The sequence below is a fragment of the Paramormyrops kingsleyae genome, chromosome 24 (genome assembly GCF_048594095.1).
Source record: "Paramormyrops kingsleyae isolate MSU_618 chromosome 24, PKINGS_0.4, whole genome shotgun sequence".
Taxonomy (NCBI): Eukaryota; Metazoa; Chordata; class Actinopteri; order Osteoglossiformes; family Mormyridae; genus Paramormyrops; species Paramormyrops kingsleyae.
Genome location: NC_132820.1, coordinates 24959418 through 24980692, shown reverse-complemented (window position 1 = coordinate 24980692; position 21275 = coordinate 24959418). Strand labels below are relative to the sequence as shown.

The window sequence follows — 21275 nt, the reverse complement described above, 5'->3', positions numbered from 1 at the left end:
TTGTAAACCATGGTTTGTCATTATTATAGCTGACAACAGACTTTTTGGGAATGCGAGAGTCCTCGCAGAAGCTTATGTGCCATGTTACAGTGTCCGTGTATTCATCCACGCTGTTAGTAGCAGTTTTGAAAACATTCCAGTCTGTCGAGTCAAAGCATGATTTTAATTGCTCTACTGCTCCACATGTTCAGTATTTCACTATAGTAACGACAGGTTTAGCAGTTTTCAGATTTTGTCTGTATGCTGGAATTAGATGAATTGTTGCATGGTCAGAAGTTCCTAGTGCAGCACCAGTCATTTTCTGTCATTAAAATGTGACGTCTTTTCAGTTACCTATTTATTTGTTTTGGCTTTTTCTTATTATTATCTATGTGTTCATTGTAATTGATTAATAAAATTATTTATTTTCATTATTTCTTTTTCACTTATCTTTGAAATGTGATTTTGACATTTTAATTTGATTGTATCCTTGTCTTTGTAAAGCACTTTGAATTGCCTTGTGCCTGAATTGTGCTATATAAATAAACATGCCTAAAATCTTTGATAACGACAATGTGCCCAGCCGGCTGTGAACTGTTCGTGCGCTTCAAGAGATTTGTAGTTTTTAAACTCTTTAAAAGTGTACGCACTAATGACAGAAACTAGGTGCTTGACAGTGTCCCCATAAGAAAGCCAAGGTAGCGCATCGGGATCCCTTGTCCATGTGTTTGCTGGCATTTCATAAGGGTCGATGAGGACACCATAAACAGTGGTGTCCTCTCACTGTTCTTCGCTTTCTCCATCTTTGCATTTCTTGCATTGTGAAGATCTGTGAGCTGTTTAATTTTAGTGACCACTCCTTTTCAGGATTATGTAGTATATGTTTAACATTAGTTCAAAGTGTGGAAGGGAAATTTAAAGTGATGGTAGGCCAGGGTTGGGAGGCATTGTAGGATTGTTCTTGAGTCTCAGGTTTTGTTGTTTTGGGGATGGTGCCGTGTGTCCTTGCCTCACAGCCACCTGCACGGAACCAGCTTTGCAGGCCACAGACCTTGTAGAACTGGGCTGAAGGGAACATCGCCGGGGGGAGAAAGGGGACTTGCAGGAAGCCTTGAAATGTAGCTGCTATACTATGCTAGACGCAGTTTGTTGTATGGTAGCATTTGAACACACAAGCAAGTTATGTACCCATAAGGGTTGTATATGTTTACGCTGAAGTCTTTATTTAGGTAATATAGGGTTGGGGTTTCCCTTACTGATAGCGTTGTGAGCCATGCCAGCCATGGACACCGAAGGGGGGGTTGCACCTTTTTGCTGGGTTGGGAGTGGAATTTCCCTAATGTTTAGGGTTTTTGCCCTCCTTCCTAGGCTGGACAGACAGGCTTATGTGTGGGACTCATAGGAGGCCTAGGCCTAACGAGGATTGGAAGTTGAACATCCTTGAAGTAGACCAATAGAGGTGGCGTATTATGTTTGTTGTATGTTTGAAACCTGGTTTGCAGATGTTTGGTAACCAATCAGGACTTAGAAGTCCATATAGAGGAATTCGTCTTATAGTATATTAACCTGCTGATTTCTGGGTGCGGGGTGCATTGCGCATTGTACCCGAGTGTGGCTGGAACACTATGCTGGATTGCTGAATAAAGAATAAAACTTTGCTCATTACATGCGAGGTCTGGAGTTTGATTCAAGTGTGACAGAGTGAGAGTGATTATAGAGGATTATAGAGTCATAGTTGTTTGGGTTAATTCTGAGTACCACAAAAGTTTACAAGCCCTATTTTGGCAAGAGCTAATCATAGGAGCTAATCCTAATCATTTTCATCCTTGCCGTTTAAATCACTCATGAACAGATGTGTTTGTGAGAAATTGGTTTGTTTTAAGCATTTTCAATTTAAATAAATACTGCAATACTCATTGCAGAAATACATCTTTTCAAATATTGTGCAGCCTAATAATGAAGTACTTACTACTACGAAATATCTAACAACATACGATGCAACATTCAACAGGGGGTAGTGAAGTGATTCGTGGCTGATCAAAGTGCCAATAGGGGGTATGCAACGAGAATGCTGACGTATTTCCGCTCATACTTTATACCGGCAGGAAAGCTTCCGGTTTGCAAGAGAAACTAGCGGCTGTGTGGGAGTATCGCGCCTTCACTTAAATAACAAAGCGAAAAAAGTTTTATGTAATACAAGTTTTGTGTTTACTCTACATAACCATGGAGAAGACGGTTTTGCGACGTCAAAAACAAATTAAAGCAGCGTCGGAGCACTGTAGTGTCCCTTTGTGCTCGGTATCTTCACGGTACAACTCCTGTGTAAGTTTTCATTCCTTTCCTGTGGAAGAGGAGATTAGGAAAAAATGGATAGTGAACATCAGAAGAGACAACTTCCAAACAACAAAACACACAAAGGTGTGCAGTGTCCATTTCAGACCCGATGACTTTGTGGAAGGATCAAGTAGGAGGCGTCTGAAAAAAGGTGCTGTCCCTACCGTATTTGAGTGGAACCGTGAATGCCAAATGCAGCCGCCGAGGTTAAGTGTTTGGGAACGACGAGAGCGACCATCGCTGCCAGAATCAGATTTGGAAGAAAACGAAATGGAAATTGATCATCTACGTACAGTTGGACATGATTATTGTTCAGTTCCGGAGCCTGCAGCTGTGGACTTAACATTGTGTGAAAATGAGAAGTTGAAGAGAGAGATAGAAGATCTGCGGAAACAGCTGGAGCAGGCGAAGATGGTTCATCGCTTTGGCCTAGAGAGATTCATGGGGTCTGATGAGGACATTCGCTTTTACACAAGGTAAAACTTTTCATCTGTAACTATTATTTATATATAGTTTTTACCAACCATCATCGAACATGTTCTGTATGTCATCATAAATAATCACGTGCTTTGTCCGTCCACCTTACCCTAATCACTGAAATTGTTTACCCACCTCTTTTTTACCACTACACCCGGTGAACCTAACACAACAGTATGTCTATTATAGTAGCTCAAACAGCAAGTATTTGAAAAAATGAAGGCATTTGAATAATTTACTGAATACAGCCAATACTCATGATGTAGGTCTACCGTGACTGATTTATTGTATTTGTTTGAATTCAGTGCATTTCTTATATTTGCACCTGAAATGGCCTATGTGATTCAAGTATAACTTTCATAATCTGAGAATCAGTTTAATACTGTAGTAATCATCTAATTGTACCATCTATGTGTTATGCATTAAATGTTTTAAAAGAAACAACTTCTTTCTTTGCAGATTTGCAACCTATAAACACCTGATGGCCTTCTGGGAACTGATTGAACCTGCAACGCACAAGATGATTCGCATCACCAGCCACAAAGTCACCAGGGAGACTGGGCTATCTGTGAAGACTCGGGCTCTTCCTGCAATTGATGAATTCTTCCTCTTCATGATGCATCTTGCTTTGGGCCTCAAGCAGAAAGACCTGGCTCATCGCTTCTTTGTCCATCAGACTACAGTGAGCCGCATCATAACAACCTGGGCCAACTTCCTCTATTTTCTTTTAGGCTCCTTGCAAATTTGGTTGCCGAAAGAGACTGTACGAGCCTACCTGCCAGAGGAATTTGAGAATTATCGAGACACCCAGGTTATCCTGCACTCAAAAAAATGAACTATCGCTATAGTTAGTTTTACTAAACCCATCCTTGTTCACAGTACATAAATAATGCAAGTAACTACATTAACGTAAGTTAATTAAGTTATTTATACAAAAAATGTAGTACTGTCGGTTTTACTTAACAAGTGTTTGTTTGGTCAACTCAACATTGCTGAGTAAAACGCTAAACTCCATAAAATTGGACCTTTGCGGATACCGTAGCAGCTCACCTTGGAGGCGGAGCAGCGGAACGGAAGACAAACGAAAGCGCGAAACACCATAAGGAGAAGACGTTAGTGATTGTGTCAGGTATGAATGTTTAATACTTATTAATATTTCTTGCCCATCCTGATAAATACTGTCAGGAAAAAGTGATGTAGGTGTACACAGAGTGTAATTAATTTACGTTATTAGTTTATTTTGTGTTTTGCTTAAAAAAAATATTTAGGCATTTATGCTAATTTTTCAAGGAAAGCATGTGGCAGTGTAAGGACTGCAAAATAACAGTGTCAACTAGATATCAGTTGTTGAAGCACTATAGATTAATGCATGGACATTATGGACGCCGTAATCATTTCCCGTGCACTTATTCTGATTGTCCCTGTAGATTTAAAACATGGAATGCGCTACACAGCCATCTTAATCGTTACCATGCTAAAGAGAACACTGAATTACCATCAACGTTAGCCACATTCAATTGTCACGTCTGTTCTTGCAGCGATATAGCATCAGAACGAGAGTATTTTAGTCACATCTATAACCACCTAAAAAGCAATGAAACGGTTCATTGTATGTTTGAGCACTGTTCTTTTCAGACAAATGTGTGTGGAACGATTAGCATTGCTGTCTGAGGTTCAGAAAAATGACAACTATCAAATTATTAAACAAAAAATGGAAAGAACATTTGCCTACAGAAGACATGAAGTAATTGAAGATGTGCCCTTCATTGTTGACTTCCAAAGCAGATGGCCAGCTCTGTTTTGTGAATATGAGGTAAATATGATTATATAACTGTATTTATTTCTTTAGTAGTTTTAAATGGTGAAACAAATTCCCTTATGTAAAATTATTCTTTATTCATGTCCATGCATAAATGCTGTTTTGTGTTCAGATGTCATTGAATAACCTAGGATATATATTTTTAAACATGAAAACTGTCCTTACAACAATCTTATGTCTCTTAAATCCATAGATTGCTGCTGAGTTCACTCGAATCAACACCATCCCACTAATTCAAACATTTATGTCAAAACTGGATTGTTACACAAGCAAGCTGACCAGCATCTACGGAAGAAAAGGAGGAGTTGCAGGACGTAAAATTAGCAAATTAATGGCTGCCATTGACCAGGTATGTGATCTGTATTTATGATGCTTGTGTATAATTTACATAGTGATTAGCCTCTACTTAATGTCTCTACTCGTCTACAGAATGATACCATCTCAACTCGGAGAGCGTGCATTGTCAGAGCACTTTCTGTGTATCTAAATGAAGACTATGAAAACCTCATGAAGGAGTATGCAGTAAGTATTCTCAGACAGTCTTTTGTGCATATTTAAAGTAAAAAATTATTCCCCAAAATCATTAGACAATACAATAAAGTGCTCACATATGGGCCAAATTCACATAATATAGTCAAGAAATATAAATATGCGAAGTATATTTAACTCGGTCAAGAACAAAAACAACCAAATTGAGTAGTCTGTTAATGAAAAATTTAAACCGAATAGTTCATATGTAACTTTAGTGCGGCTGCAGGAACATCAGTGGTGCTTTATCATTGCTTTATAGAACTTTTGAAATCTAGTGTGCTCTGCCCTTCTCTCTTCCTTCTTCTTCTGGCAACTCATTGATGTGAAACATTAAGGAATGGACAATTGATACAGAATTCTCTGATTATTTGCTTTTTCTGGATGCACTGCTAAGCCATGTTAAATTTGCAATCTGCATTTTTGATGCAAGATGCAGTTAAAATGACTGAACAGTGTTACTGTTTTTGTGTTTTATAGGACGCAGACTCTGAGAATGCAGAAAGAGACATGGCCAACACAGTCATTGGAATTTACATCATCAGACCTGAAGATGCAGAAGTCTGCGACCTACCATCGGATGTTGGACTCATTGTTGAGGGAGTGAAAGTCCTTCAAAATCTTGGCGATGAACACCAAGGCTTGTGCTCTTCTTTTGGGAATCATATACAGCTTGAATGTCAGCTATCCACCAGACCTGAAGTATACTTTTGAGTTCTTTCAAAAAGTTTTACTAGGACTTGATGCACAGAAACTTTCACACAAAATACAGGTGCTCAAAAACAAACTTGTTGATTGAATCAACACATCTTTATTTCTCTTTCATTTTGTTTTTCCGAGATCTGTGACGGTTAAATTGTCTGTGGTTTTAAAAATTAGGGGCCAGTTTTAATGTTACCATTGTTGATGGCCATTTGGAGCATGCTGCCTATCTTAAGCAGACTGGTTTTATTGTTTTTAGGAACTGTGAAGTTAAAATTGTTTGCAGTTGTTTACAAAAAAAATGGAGGCCAGTTTGAATGTTTCCTTTACCAAAGCTTCTAAACATTTTAAATATGGTGTGCTCCCTGACTTGAACAAAATTTCCTTTTGTTTTATTTTTCCAATTAAAATTATTCATTACAATATTTGAAGGCAGTTGCACATTGTATGACTTTGGGAAGAATGTTTGCAATTGACTAGAATTTATTTATTTTTTTAACAAACTGTGACATTTAAGCTGTTTGTGGTCATTTACAAAAATAGAGGCCAGTGTTAATGTTACCTTAATTGTTGGCATAAAGGATCTGAAATATCAGACAGGGAGTTGTGCAGCATTTGGAGGTATCCTGTTTAATTTCAACAGACATTTGATCCAAGTAAGATTTTTATCATTTCTTGAAGACAGTTGCACTTTAAAAGAACTTGTAAAGAATGTTTACTATTGAAATGATTATGCTGTAGTCTAATTGTTTCCAAGGACCTGGTTGTCTATTGCAAGACCTTGCAAAAAATAAAATAAACGTGTTTTGTTTCTGGAAATATGCTTGTGATTATTTAACTATTAGCTCTACAAGTCGAAACCTTGAAGTAAATAAAATCTATAAAACGTGTGTTACATATTAAAAGTTTGTAAATGTAACAAAATTAAGTTAAGTTTACATATAATTTATGTGTAATAGTGACAAATCTGAATTGTTTGGATTTACTTTAAAACGTTTTGTCAACTTTGCCTGAATTTCTGTTGTTCATATAACTAAATTGTTAATTGTAGAAACTACTCAACCTACTTGCGTGGAACCACTTGACACTACTTTTTTATGTAAATCCAACAAATCATTTTTTTGAGTGTGGACTGCACTGAGCTCCGCTGTCAAACGCCTTCCTCTCTGCTATTACAGAGTGAGGTATTTTCTAGTTACAAATCTCACTGCACCTTCAAGGCTTTGATAGGAATGGCACCTCATGGCGCAGTAACTTTTGTCTCTGGACTGTATGCGGGGCCAATCAGTGATCGGGAACTGTTCAAGCAATCAGGGATCATCGACGTCCTTACCCCTGACATGGCCATAATGGTGGACAAGGGCTTCTTAATTGAAAGCCTAGTACCATGCAAAATCCACTGGCCTGCTTTTGTGACCAAGGGTGCACAAATGTCTGCTGGAGAGGTGAGACACACTCAGTCTGTGGCCAGGCTCAGAGTGCATGTTGAACACCTGATCCGGCGGGTGAAGGAACACAAGCTGTTTGATACAGTCATCCCCTTGTCCATTTCTGGTAGCAATAATCAATTGTTTACAGTGTCATGTCTTCTCCTTAACTATCAGAGTGGATCACTTGTCAAGGCATGGGCCCAGTGATTCGACACACTGTTGTAAATATGGTCTGCAACAGTATGTTGTAAATATTCTGTTGCAGTGTAAATATAGTGCTATAAATATCTGCAAATTGTCTAATATTCTTACTATGACGCCCTGTTCTTATTTTTGCTTGTTGCCACGTTTTGTCTTACCACATACAATTTGTACCAACATTCTTTCTGATTAATCTTCTTCTCGACCAGTTGGTTCATTAAAAAAAGTTTACAATCCAGACTTTGTCTCCTTCCTTTGTTACAGCAGCCATACTTAAACCTGCAATTGCAACAAAATCCAGAGTCTAGGGGCTGCCACTGCAAAAGCTCGATCTCCTCTATACTCTAAGTGCTCTTTTACAGTTAAGAAAATGAGTAACTTGGTGAAAGACAAGACTAAAATACAGTATCGCAAATGGCTTTTTAGTTTATTTGAATATTCAGTCATAATATGTGTGTGTGGTGTATATATGTCTTATGACTAGGGCTGCAACTAACGATTATTTTGATAATCGATTAATCTGTCGATTACTTTTTCGATTAATCGATTAATCGGATGGGGGGGGGGGCAAAAAACTATTTGATTTCCAGCAATTTTTAATAACCCAGTCTGTCTTTGTACAAAAGTTGTTTCCAGCAACTCACATAAAAAACAAATGTATGCTACATTAAGAGTATACAAAATTTTTTTATAATTTGTAGCAGCTGAATCAACGTAATGAAATACACAAAATCTTGTTTTATAAAGTGCAACCAGCATGGTGCTTTAGATAATGTATTCAGTACTCCAGTTTTTCAATGTAAAAGCACAGACTACCGCTGCTGCTACTAAGAATATTATTAAATAATTGTCTAATGTTATTTAATGTTGATACACATATATGACAGTGGGAGAGAGCACGCCAGCGAGTCTGTCTGCATTTATTACGGACAAATAAAGTAAACATTTATTGCGAAGAAAAAGCCTTTTCCGCATCTTACGCTAAAAATTACTGAGCAACGCAAATAAGACGATTGGTGACGAAAAACCCGTGAACGGCAGGCGGCAAATTTTGTTTTAAAACGTGTCCGGTTGTTTCAGCATACTACAGTGATGAACTGTAAATAAGATAAATAACATAAGGCTATTTAGTTTGTTTAATAAAAGGACAAGATATAAACCTGTTCTATCGGAAAGGTAGCCTTAAATGACTTCTGTTGCGATCTGGAGCTATATAGAAAATGAAATTAAATAAAATTAACTTGGGGCGCCCACCTAATAGAATGGTAGGGTAAACACGTTGTGGTATACTGTATGTAGCCGCATTTCTAGCCCCATAATAGCTGATTGTGTTGACAACCACGACTTCCCCTGCGTTCATTTAAACACATGTGCGTGTGTGAAGGGACGGGGCGGGTAACGCGGCCGGCAGTAACGCCATTGGTTGCAGTTATTAGTTATCCAATCCGACAGTAAACGGCTCATTAATAAGAATATTCTCAGAGTTATGGTCTCGAAATAAAATCCCGAGTCCTTGACAAGAACGAGTACAAATACGGCTGCTTCAAAGACAAGATCGAGACCTTCAAAAACTGGTCTTGAGTACTACAACATTTGATATTGCTATAAATTTCTATCGTGAAGAAATGAAGCAGTGGTGTAGTGGTAACAAGAAATTTAAGGTGGGTAAACTATATGCACAGCAGTAAAAACGGTGGGTAACTATATCATTAACATTAGTGATCTTAAAAAAGGTGAGTAAAAGCTGTTTTGTAAATTTAAAAGGTGCGTAAATGGCGTTTATTTTTTTCTTTTATGGCGGTCGGAATCGGTTTATGTGCATTACTGCCACCGCGGCTTTGGTTAGCTTACTGCTCCCAAATTAGGAGGTTGCCACTGTACTTATAATTTAATTAATTGATTAATTGATACTTTATTGATCCCCGTGGGGAAATTGTTTTTACGCCTCCCTCAACTTGCTCTTTGTAGAAGGGCAGCCACCCGTAGCGGCGCCGAGGGAGCTGGGGATTGAGGATTGAGGGATTGGGGATTGAGGACCTGCTCAAGGACCTGCAGACGTGCTGAGGCTGGGCTTGAACCGGCGACCTTGTGATTACAGGCACACGGCTTAGCCCACTGAGCCACACGCTGCCCCCATAACTATATGTGTATAATAACGTAGACCCAACTAATTGATTATTAAATTAGTTGGCAACTATTTTAATAATCGATTTTAATCGATTAAATCGATTAGTTGTTGCTGCCCTACTTATGACAGTCACCTATAACATTCCTTCAATCATTTAAATAAATAGATACATAACTAAAGCATACACACATGCAAACAAAAGACCCTTTTGGAGCACATCACAATTGTATGCTAGCCTACATAACATTCACATAGTAGTATAAAAAAATTTGGGAACAAGAGTAGTATACAGCGTCGGTGAGATTTACTGCAAACACTTTTGTATGTAGTGGTAAAAGAAAAAATAATCTGCTCTGTCTCTAATGGTTTGCATTATATCAAGGTCTTTATATATTCGCTCAACTAGCATGTCCTCCTGAGCACAAACAACAAAATCACACCACTCTAGCCCTGTCAAGAGCATCTGACCTTGAACTTGACAGTAGTACTTGTGCTGCCTCTTGAGTTTCAAAGCACCACCTATCATTTTTATATAGGGGCAGTCCACATAGCTCTGGACATTGGGGCATTTGATATCAAGGAGACCAAAAGGTGGGTTCCCAGAGGGATCAAAGATGACTCCATCAGGAGAGCTACCTAGCCAAGGAGCATCAGGGTGTACAATGAACCCGCATGGTGAATAGTTCGCATTTTTAAGCACGCAATACTCTTTGACTACGAGTGGCTCCATATCAATACCTCTCCTCATGTCCTGGGTCTGACCAGTCCCCCTGAAAATCCTCTCAGCCAGATTCTCAGCAGATGTATGTCCACCAACATGGCATATCTCATGGAAACGTGTAGATGTCACTCTCAATCTTCTCAGACGATGCCACTCCTGGCACGAACTCTGCCCTTTTGTAGCAGCTTCTATCCTGTGTGCCATGTTGAATGACACCTCCAGAGACTTCAAATGCAAATGTTCCTGTGCTGATAGAACATAGGCACAGGAAGGTGGTTCGAGTCTATAGCTGTCGATGGGAAGGGAAGGTAAGGCAGGGGCAGATGGGATGTTGATGATTTCCCGCATTGCCTGTTGTTTCTGCTGAAAGGACAGCACGCTCCCTGCCTGGACAGGTCCGAAAGCAGACTGGACTAACGGGACAGCAGCCGACATGCCCATTGTTGTTACCAAGGGAGCAAATGAAGGGGTAAAGTCCTTGTACACCTCTGATACTCTCAACATGGCAAGATTCGGCATTTCCCCATCCAACGCCTTGTAGAGAGAACTCCTGAAAATATTAACAGTAAAAAAAAAATGTATGTGTGTCTGTATATATATATATATATATATATATATATATATATATATATATATAAAGTAAAAATCACTTTACCAAACTTCTGCCATAACATATGTAAAACGGGTTACATGTAAAAACCACACTGAGAAACAAAGTTAAGATAATCTCACCTTATGCAGTCTGTTGTGGAATTTCTGGGATTTCGAATCTCCATTTGTCCAACTGGGCCTGGCCTAACACCCTGACAGCAGAGACACATTCACCATGGCATAACAATAGCTATAATGTGCACAGAAATAGCTATAATGTGTACAGTTGACATGTTAAATGACTTACCAGTGTCCTTGGTTTATGCCAGATCTGCTCAGTGTCTGTGCAGCTGTGCACCGGGGGTACAGCAGGAATGTTTAGCTGCGAATAATGAGCAGTCTGATAAAGAAGTGCAACCAAATGATTGCATAAGGCAGAGCCAGCCACACAGGAACAATGGGTGCTCAACAAAACAACAGGTTTTGAGTGATTTAACACCATCTAGGGAGAAAAAGAAGCTTGGATGAGCTATTGCTTGACAGCTAAAGCATTAATAAGAACAATTATGCTGAATTCTATATGAGGTTAACAGACGAAATATCAAAATATATTAATTTTTAGAAATATATTTTGCTCGGATAATATTACTTTTAGGCTGACAAGCACTTTATCAGTTTGCCTAATCATTGCCCTATTAATAACCCTACTCTCAAGTCGTGTGGCTTTTCACTTTTCCTCATTGATCTATGACAGACTGCCCTCACGCTGACCTCTCCTGTCACCTTGTTTTTCATTGACACTAGGAGGAAGGACGATGAACAGACAATTTGAGACAGTAACGTTACATTTCTATACAGTATCTTGATAGTATCTGTATGAAAGAAAACACACCAACTCACAATCCGAAAGTTAGTTAACAAGTATGTCGGTCTTATTCAAACAAAACAGCTAAATTTTACTTTAGCCATCTAAACGATAGCATTTTAACGCTAGCTGCTAAGACGTAACATTTCAACGTAACGACTTACCCTCATAATTGTCGATGTAGCTGCCGATATACATCTTAAATCCCTTTTCCCGTTTGCTGGAAGGAGTGGGGCATGATGTCCTGACAAGTCTGTCCACATCATTGACTGTCAGACGAGGTAGGTCTTGAAGACAGCGACTGTAAAAAAGAGCCATGTCTGTCACGCCGGTGTAACCGGAAGTTAATCAGCCGGTATAAACCAACCCGGAACTGTGACGTGCATTGAGCGTATTCGATGTGGGGCAGTGATTAGCATGTGGAGAATGCTGCAGCAGTATTACAAAATCAGCAACTCTTTTAAAAATAATAGTGATATAAATATATTATTTATTAATAAGTATATAGAATCAGTACACAAAGTATAAGTATATAAAGTTTAAGTATATAAAGTATATAAGTATAAAAATCTTAAGTATAAAAATGTTATAAGTATAAAAATGTTATAAGTATAAAAAATTTAAGTAAAAAAAGTTTAAGTAAAAAAAGTTTAAGTAAAAAAAGTTTAAGGGCTCAGAGGCCTGCTGCTCCTACTCATCAGCCTCTGCTAAGATGGCAGCAATGTCTTCTGAGGGCATGGGCGTCCCCTGCGTCAGTCCCCTCCTCGTCACTGGCGTCCCACCTGGCGACCTCAGCACTGGGCGCAGTTTAATGTGCGGCAGCTCCGCCAGAACATCCACCATGTTGGGGCCATTGGTGGGTCCTGCGCCACTTCCCTGACGATGACTCGTCTTCTGCTTCGGGCCCTGGATATTAGCAGGCGGAGGAGGAGGAGGCGGTGGAGGAGGAGGAGGGGGCGGGAAACAGCTTGGAGCTGAAGTGGGGACTATAAGAGGAGTCCCAGTGGTCTCCGAACTGCTCCGGGGCATATTTGGGTCAGTCAGGGCACCAGCAAGCTGGGAGATCTCGGACCGTAAACGGTCCACCTCGTCTTCGAGGGCTGCAATCTTCTCCCAAACTGCCGCCCACTGATCCCCGTGATCCCCGTGTCCACTGGGGAGGTGGATGCCACTCCCGACCTTTGCAGGGGCGTTGCCATTTATAGCAACCCCCGTTGCAACACTTGAGGATGTCTTCACAAAGCGCTGGGAAAGAAAAAAATCTCCAGTTGCAAAAAACTTTTTACATTGCGCAGTTCAAAGCAGAGGGGGCGACTCTGTGAAACAAGCGATCTTCCTTGGTCGAAAAAATACTGTATTCGGAACGGAATCAAGTCCAAAAAAAAAACAGTCTGCACACAAAGTACAGAGAGTTAGATGTCTTACTTAACCCTCAATGGGTCCTTGTCAGAAAGTTACGTTCCAGGTCCTTGGGGTTCAAGTTGCACCCCTATCCATTGGCATATATAATTCAATGGTACCAAGCTCAAATTCAATTAACTAAAGTTAAGATACATTTATTAGTTAACTGAATGATGCTTGCACAGCTTACGCAGTGAGATAGTGCAGTTAAAGGGGTTGCGGCAGTGGGGGGGGGGCAGCAGAGGGGACTGGTCATATAATGCACATTCCGACTGTATCCTCTTGCAGAATGTGTCGAAGAGCTTCAGCTGTGGAATACCTAGCCATGGTGTTATATCTTTTCTAACAGTTGAAATGTAAACAAAACAAAATGGCTGACTTTTTTTAATATCCGAAAATGTTCTAGAATATAATAACATAAAAAATTATAGTAGCAATTATCACTAATTAACTGAATTTGTCGATCATATCAATCTCATAAATTAACCCTAAAAAGGGTTATGTAATAGCAACTGGACTTTGTTTTTCATAGAAGACGTTTTGCACTCCATCCAGAGTGCTTTCTCAATTCTGACTGACTGGCATAGCAGGTTGATGAACCCTGTGGAATCCTCAAGTTGTTAGCACTAGATGGTCACCTGTGGGTTTTTGTTGTTCCTCCTGGCTTTCATGTGTTTCACTGATACCACCTGAGGCCGAGCGTGAACGACTTTGGAAGCGTCTTGGCAAAGTTGAAAGAACTGCATTGTAGGTGGACCGGGAGGACAACTGCTTCAAATGAACGACCGTCGTTGAACAGAGGAGGTGGCCTAAGACGTCTATCACCTACCTACAATGCAGTTCTTTCAACTTTGCCCAGACTCTTCCACAGTCGTTCACGCTCAGCCTCAGGTGGTATCAGTGAAACACATGAAAGCCAGGGGGAACAACAACAACCCACAGGTGACCATCTAGTGCTAACGACTTGAGGATTCTACAGGGTTCATCAACCTGCTATGCCAACCAGTCAGTCAGAATTGAGAAAGCACTCTGGATGGAGTGCAACACTTCTTCTATGAAAAACAAAGTCCAGTTGCTATTGCATAACCCTTTTTTAGGATAACCATGACCTGGATAACTGAGAATCTCCACAGACATCTGTCATAAATTAAGTTTTTTTTGGGGTGCATTTTGCACCCCCGAAGAAAGTATGCCAGCGATAATTGACGTCAACACTTTTTCTATCATTTTCTGCATGACCGTATGTAAAACTGGTGCACTTACAATGTCCTAGAGGATAACTGCTGTAATTTTAATAACAACATGGTAGTAGCCATAGAAATGGGCAGGGGGTGCAGAACGCACCCCAAGGAACCATTGAGGGTTAAACATCACACAAAATTATATTTTTTTCCATCATCCATTAACATACAGCGCAATCTCAGATCCACATTAGGCCATACTATACAGATTTCCTGAATAACATTAATATACTGTACACATATACATGTATATATTTATATATGCACATTATAAACATTTCAACCTGCAATGGTACTAACAGGGTGGCTAAACTGAATAACACCATATCACAGTCAACGTATTCCGAACAATTAGCAAGTAGCCTTATAGGTAGCTTTAGCATTTTACATACAACTACAAAAAATGATACATTAGTAAAGAAAATAATCAACCACACAATCAGCAAAGGTTCACATTCATATCCTGACTGTTTTTCCTTCACACTAATGATCCCTATATCTATATTTTCAAACAGGTAAATTGACCTACCAGGATAACCAAAAGAGAGCACTTGCACCAGAATCTTTCTATCCACTAATTGCTGCAATTGTATGCTTAGGCCAAAAAAAATAAACAGTGCTCTAAACGTTGACATCTACACAAATATATATATGTATATATACGTTTATTTCCCTAAGTTGCCGTTCACTCCTCTTTCCGCTCTCTTTACCCGCCTTCCTCCGTCTAGAAAAACCCGCCGGAAAAAAAAACTCCCACCCTACCTTTCGGCACTCAGGAACGTCTTAAAGAGACAGCTGCCCACTTTGGTATACATACACGTATTGTAAGGTTCATGTCTCCCTCTTTACAAATTACGCTCTATAATAGCTTCAAAGCCTTATGGTAGCTTTATAGACCTGGCTACATTTGGTTTTGTTATTATTATTATTGGTATTAGTATTATTATTTTAAGAATGAAGCTAAATAATATAGCTAATATGTCACATATGGGTTAAAGGAAACACAACTTAGCAAGCAGTTTAATTTTAATGACTGATTGTTTTCAGTATTAACTAGTATTTGTTTAACATTGGTTTAAAGTTGACTGCTGCTACTTTAGCAACAGCTCGGCATGCGCTCTCTGAGCTGATCCTAATCACTTTCATCCTTGATATTTCAGTCAGTCATGAATGGAGGTGTTTGTGAGAAACTGATTTATTTATTTTTTTAAAAAGATCCTTTATAAACACTCCAATACTTACTGCAGAAAATGATTTTACGCAATGTCCTGCAGTCCAGTTATGAAATACTAATCTAACAACATACAATGTGCTGCCCACAGAAACGCTGTCTGTGCGCTGCCTGCTGGCAAAAAGCGGAACTACAGTTACCGCAAATAAGGCAGAACGGAAACATCGGCGTCACTCCTTGGACTGATGATAGCTTATAAATAGTTCTCAGTAATCGCTTGTGTGATTATAAATGTGCTGTGTGTTATGTCATGTATAGTGGTTAACAGGGGTTAAAGTAAAAAAAAATCCTGAGCCTGAACTTTTTTTTGGGGGGACTTTTTTATTTGAAGGACTTACTTCAAATATTGACAATAATAACAAAAATAAAGTACAAAAAAAACTGCTAAACAATAGCAAGTGCTTAAAGTGCATAAATAACAAGTGCTCAAAGTGCTAAAGAACTGAACTGCTAAACTGAAGATTAGAAGCGAAATCAAGGCCATTATCACTTATTTTTTCTTTTTTTCTGGGTTGTCCTGCAAACTCTTTCTTTTTAAGACATTTGGAACAGAAGATGGAGCTGGTACAATGGAGGAGGATGAGGCTTTGGCTGGTCCAGATGATGAGGATGAGGCTTTGGCTGGTCCAGAGGGAGGGAGAAAGAGTTTGGCTAGTCCAGAAGAATCTGGTCCAGAAGATAAGGATGAGGCTTTGGCTGGTCCAGAGGATGAAGATGATGCTTTGGCTGGTCCTGAGGATGAAGATGAGGCTTTGGCTGGTCCAGAGGATGAAGATGAGGCTTTGGCTGGTCCAGAGGGAGAGAGAAAGAGTTTGGCTGGTCCATAGGAAGTTGAAAATGGTCTGAATGGTCCAGAGGAGGAGGCTGAGGGTCTGGCTGGTCCAGTGGAGGTTGGTGAGGGTCTGGCTGGTCCAGAGGAGGTTGGTGAGGGTCTGGATGGTCCAGTGGAGGAGGATGAGTGTTTGGCTCGTCTAGAGGAGGCTTTGGCTGATCCAGCGATATTCCTGGCCTGCCGTATGAGTAGGTTTGCCATCTGTGATGGCCGAATCCTTGCTGCCTCATTCACCCTTTTCTTCTTTTGTGCCTGTTGTGCCTCTTTCTTTTTCTGCAGATGTTTTTGATATGTTTGATACGATGACAGGCAAGACCACCTTAATGGCTGGTCTATTGTCATTGTTGATGCTGTCCACTCTCTTGCTTTAATTGTGGATTTTACAATTGCAAGGCTCTCATAAGTTTCCACATTCATGGAGCATCTGTCTGCTTCAAGAATATCATCCATGAGATTAAATGATCCCTGAACCAGGGGGCCTGTGAAAATGCTAAGTAGTGCTTTGACCAGCTGACCCAGAATGGGAAATCTCACACCTCTCTCTGGATTTTTCATGGATACAACTCTGCTCCACCAATCTACATCAACTCGGCCTTCTTCTTCAATGTAGTTCTGGGCACACGTTACCAGGTCCACCTCTATTTGGTACGCCCGTATCTCTTCCTCCACCTGACCAATCTCTTCTGGTGCGACCACATTAGGCAAGGCCTCTCCTAATGTGATAAAAGCCCCACAGATGGAGTCATCTTGAATCAGAGAGGGAGTGAGTGCAGAAAGTGAGGTGATTATCTTGTTGTCCAGAGGAAGGTTTTTGAGAAGGAACTCTGATGACTTCATGTATCCTTATCTGAGAGAGTTGTAAATGTTTCTCACCCATATCTTCCTCTCCACACGGGCCTTGTTTAGTGCCGAGTAGCAGTATCTTCCAACAGACAACCTTTTGTCTTATAGTTGCAAATCTTTACTCCGGACATCAACCTTGATGATATCCTTTGCGCTCAGTGGGATGGCTTCCGGCTTCATAAATTTGCTGAGGAGCTCTCGAACTAGGGCCACCATCTCCACGTGCAGCAAGCGCGCCATTGGTTTTTCATGTTGCATTTTTTTCAAAAATCCCTGAAATGTTGAAAGTATGCCTGCAAACATTAAAAAAAAAATTATTTTTATTTGACATTTTCACATGCGTAAAAAAAACCCAGCAAGAAAACAGAATTAAAGACAAGTTGCATACAGTTCAAATAAATAGCAGTGCGTTTTAAAAAAGTAAATAAAGTATAAATACTTTTAATAGCTTTTATTTCCATATATCAGATGTAATGGAAAAATTACTCCAAATCAAATTATTAACGAATTTGACCAGGTCTGCAGTTTTTTTTACTGGAAGCAAAGGAAACGGAATATGAATCTGTTCCCAAAAAAAAAAAAAAAAATTGCAGTGTTGAGATTTTTCAAACACTTGACATAAACTTAAGACATTTTTCAAGATTTAGCTTAACTTTAAATTACTGAAGTAATATTTTGGTGCATAATCATTGTTTTTGTCAGATGTTAATCAGATCATAATCAGATGTTATCATCAGTTAAATCTTTAAAATGTTTTAAGTGTATGTCAATGTTTGTGGCTGAAGAGAAAAGAAAAAATTCACAACACTGCTATATTTTTTTCTTAAGATAAATATTCCTTCTCTTCATTTCCTGTAAAAAAAATGCACACTTAATAAAGTATTTTACATTTTTTGCCTTGGAATTGAATGTCTAATCTTTCCATTACATTTGAAATATGGAAATAACATACTGATTAAAAATAATTTCACTTTATTCACTTTTTTTTAACAATAAACTGCTATTTATTTGAACACTTCTATATAACTCTGCATAACTTCTAAAGCTGGTTATGATTGCTGTAGTAGAGACCTGGCTGTTCCCTTTTCGTAAAAAACAACAACTGTTATTAACTTTCATTACATTTAGCCTAAAGTTTTTGCCTTCACAAGTTAGCCTGCTACAAGATACCTCTGAACATGTCGACCATGACTTTGAATCGGTCAAACTCTGTAAAGATCACAGAGATTCGTGCCTTCCGGTCAAGGTTGGCTTGTGTTCCCATTCGGGATGTTGTGGCTTGTTCTTGTTGAAGAATTTCTACTCTGGTCTTTTCCTCAACTGTTAGTGCATATCTCGTCAGCAATTCATTAAGAAGCCTTCTGTATCACACAAACACACACACACCACTGTGGCTATTTTCATTGCTTATTCCTACATAAAACCTAACAACACTCTAAACTAGCACATCACTCTACATGCAATATAATACAATAAAAATGGTTAACTGCAGAGACAGCACATTAAAAAATACTTAATTTATACTACAAAATGATTAGCATTACCTGTATTTGTGTTCTTCATTTGGATTCCCTCCCCTGTTGCAAGTCTCGACTTTAGTGTTGTGAGATGTGGTGACTATGTGCTTATTGCTGAGGTGTTTTTTTTTCTGTTCCTATATTGTACTTCCTACTGGAGTACAGTCTGGGGGCTGTTTTTTTTATTCACCTCCACTCTCCTCACGTAATCTGTTTCTCTGAGTTTTCCTACAGTCCCCTGTCTTCCTGACCTGTCTGCCCCCCTATAATGTTTGTGTATGTATGGTCGGGTTGATGGCCCGCTTTTCGCTGATACTTGTGACTAGTGACATGGAGAATTGCAACAGCAATAAAGGGAATCAATCAATCAATCAATCAATCAATCCAGCACATAGTAATAATGCACCACCAGTACATCCATGAGTTCATTCAGCCTGGTGCACACCTCCAGCATCTGAAGAAATCTGTTGCTAATAGGTCTTATCAAGCTCTTGGAAGGAAGATGGAGCAGACTCTGAAACTCTGAGAAAATCTCCTTCTGTTTTGGTGACTTCTCAATATCATAATAGACATCGGAGCAGAAATTTTCCACTTCTGTGCTGAACGGACTCATGAGGGCCTTGGCAGCATTGGAAACCATGTGCACGGTGTCTCCAGATATGTCAAGGAGGTATGGGTTCGCCTTCCTTGCTTGAGTTTCAAGGCCAGACTTTTTTCCTCTCATGACTGCACAGTTGTCAAGGAGGATGCTGGTAACTTGTCTCCACTCAAGACCATAAGTCTGCATGACATCTTTAAGTTCCAGCATAAGGTTTGGGGCATTTGCAATGTTGACTTTTCTGCTTGCCAGATGTTGTGTTATTACTCTGTTGCTTTCATTATCAAAAAAGCGAACAAGCACATTGAGTGTTTTATCCATATTCAAGGTTGTTGCTTCATCAACATTGAGTGAGAACATGCATTTTTTTAGCTTTTCAGACAAACATTTTTTGAACTGTAATGCAATTCCATGAGTGTTCATGTAACTCGCATGTTGATTTGAAACCGACAGGCTAGTTAACGCTTTTTTGTCTTCTGCCAGTTTTTTACACAGGGTGACCAGTGGATGCGAAATTCTGAATGACAAATCATGTTCTGCTATAAATGTGCACAAACGTATTTTTAAATCGCAGACACGGTCAGTCATAGACAACGGTGTGTCAGCTGTAACAGTTGCTCCCGGCAACGTCGTGGTAAGTTTGAGTGCACGGGCAGCGGCTCTATGACCGGAGTCTAAATCATGACAAGCAAGCACTTTCTTACCGCTGCTGGCATACAGTAGCTTCCTCGAGCAAGTCGTGCAGAAACAAGCCCCGGGCTCTCTCAGTTTCTTGCACCAACTGCCAAAAGGCTCGCCATTTCTACTTTCTTCAATCCACACCCAGCGCCATTTATTTTTGAGTCCTTTATCTATTGCTAGGACATCATCCCCAGGCTTCATAAACTTGCGCTCCATTTTTTTTTCTCCGACAACGCTAACGTGACATTGACGTATGGGTGTCAATCATACCGTGTTGCAAGGACCCGCCCTTCTCTACTTCTGATAGGCTTGTAACGTTAGTTAAAGCTGCGTTCCTCTCATATGATTGGTAGGTGAAATAAATTGGCTCGAAAATATTAAACCGCATGCGCAGGCTCTAAAATATTATTATTTTTTTCCCTCACGGCCGCACGCCGGAGATCCGGCACGGTGCCGGAATACTTTAAGCCCTGCACTAAAGATCTGGTCTCAGTTTCGTAAACATTATGGCCTAGCCTCCATGTCTGTTTACGTCCCTGTCATGGCCAACCTGCTATTTCCAGCTTCTCTATTAGATAATGCATTCAGACAATGGTTTAAAAATGGAGCGTTGAATATTAAGATGTTATATAAGGATGGCGTCTTCATGTCATTTGATCAGGTTAGACAGGAGTTTGCTCTGCCAGCAAATCACTTTTTCAGATACCTACAAGTTAGACATTTCACACAGAATAACGTCAGTCATTTTCCTTCACTACCTCAGACATCATTTCTTGATTCAATCATAGAAAGTCAGCCAGAGGTTAGGGGAACCGTCTCAAAGCTGTACACAAATATATTTGACATGGAAGGTTCTTCACTGACAATAGTAAAAGAAGGATATGGGTACAACTATTAATGATGGTCAATGGTCTAACATACTTCAAAGAATCCACTCCTCCTCTATTTGTGCGAGGCACTGCCTCATTCAGTTCAAGATTGTACATAGACTTCACATATCTGGGGTTAAGTTATCCAAGATTTACCCCGGGGGTTAATCCTATTTGTGACAGATGTAGACAAGCACCTGCTACTCTCTTTCACACTTTTTGGTCATGTCCAAGTATGACTGCATTCTGGTCTTCAATATTTGAGGTGTATTCTGTGATTTTGGGGG

General features: G+C 39.7%; 1 protein-coding gene and 1 long non-coding RNA gene across 13 annotated transcripts; one reads left to right on the top strand and one right to left on the bottom strand.

Annotated features, from left to right (window-relative positions):
• The first annotated feature begins 1671 nt into the window (after positions 1 to 1671).
• LOC140582169 (uncharacterized) lies at positions 1672 to 6658 on the top strand. 4 transcript variants are annotated; one of them, XR_011985085.1, is made up of 6 exons: positions 1672 to 2789; positions 3250 to 3601; positions 3833 to 4603; positions 4803 to 4958; positions 5039 to 5131; positions 5618 to 6658. It is a non-coding gene; the product is annotated as an uncharacterized lncRNA (long non-coding RNA). The 4 variants fall into 4 exon arrangements; XR_011985083.1 differs by having other exon boundaries at positions 3250 to 3699; XR_011985084.1 differs by having other exon boundaries at positions 1673 to 2789; positions 3250 to 3919; positions 4426 to 4603.
• Positions 5846 to 15146, bottom strand: LOC140582160 (uncharacterized). Of its 9 annotated transcripts, none has more exons than XM_072706181.1 (7): positions 14947 to 15146; positions 12470 to 13166; positions 11940 to 12076; positions 11619 to 11710; positions 11218 to 11412; positions 11052 to 11122; positions 6454 to 10869 (listed from the first exon to the last, which is right to left on the bottom strand). In XM_072706181.1, the coding sequence occupies exons 2-7, from the start codon at positions 12802 to 12804 to the stop codon at positions 9903 to 9905; spliced, it is 1797 nt and encodes a 598-aa protein (XP_072562282.1). In that variant the 5' UTR covers positions 12805 to 13166; positions 14947 to 15146; the 3' UTR covers positions 6454 to 9902. The 9 variants fall into 9 exon arrangements, with proteins under 9 accessions (XP_072562290.1, XP_072562282.1, XP_072562284.1 ...); XM_072706183.1 differs by having other exon boundaries at positions 12558 to 13166; XM_072706182.1 differs by having other exon boundaries at positions 12470 to 13020.
• Between the last annotated feature and the right edge of the window lie 6129 nt (positions 15147 to 21275).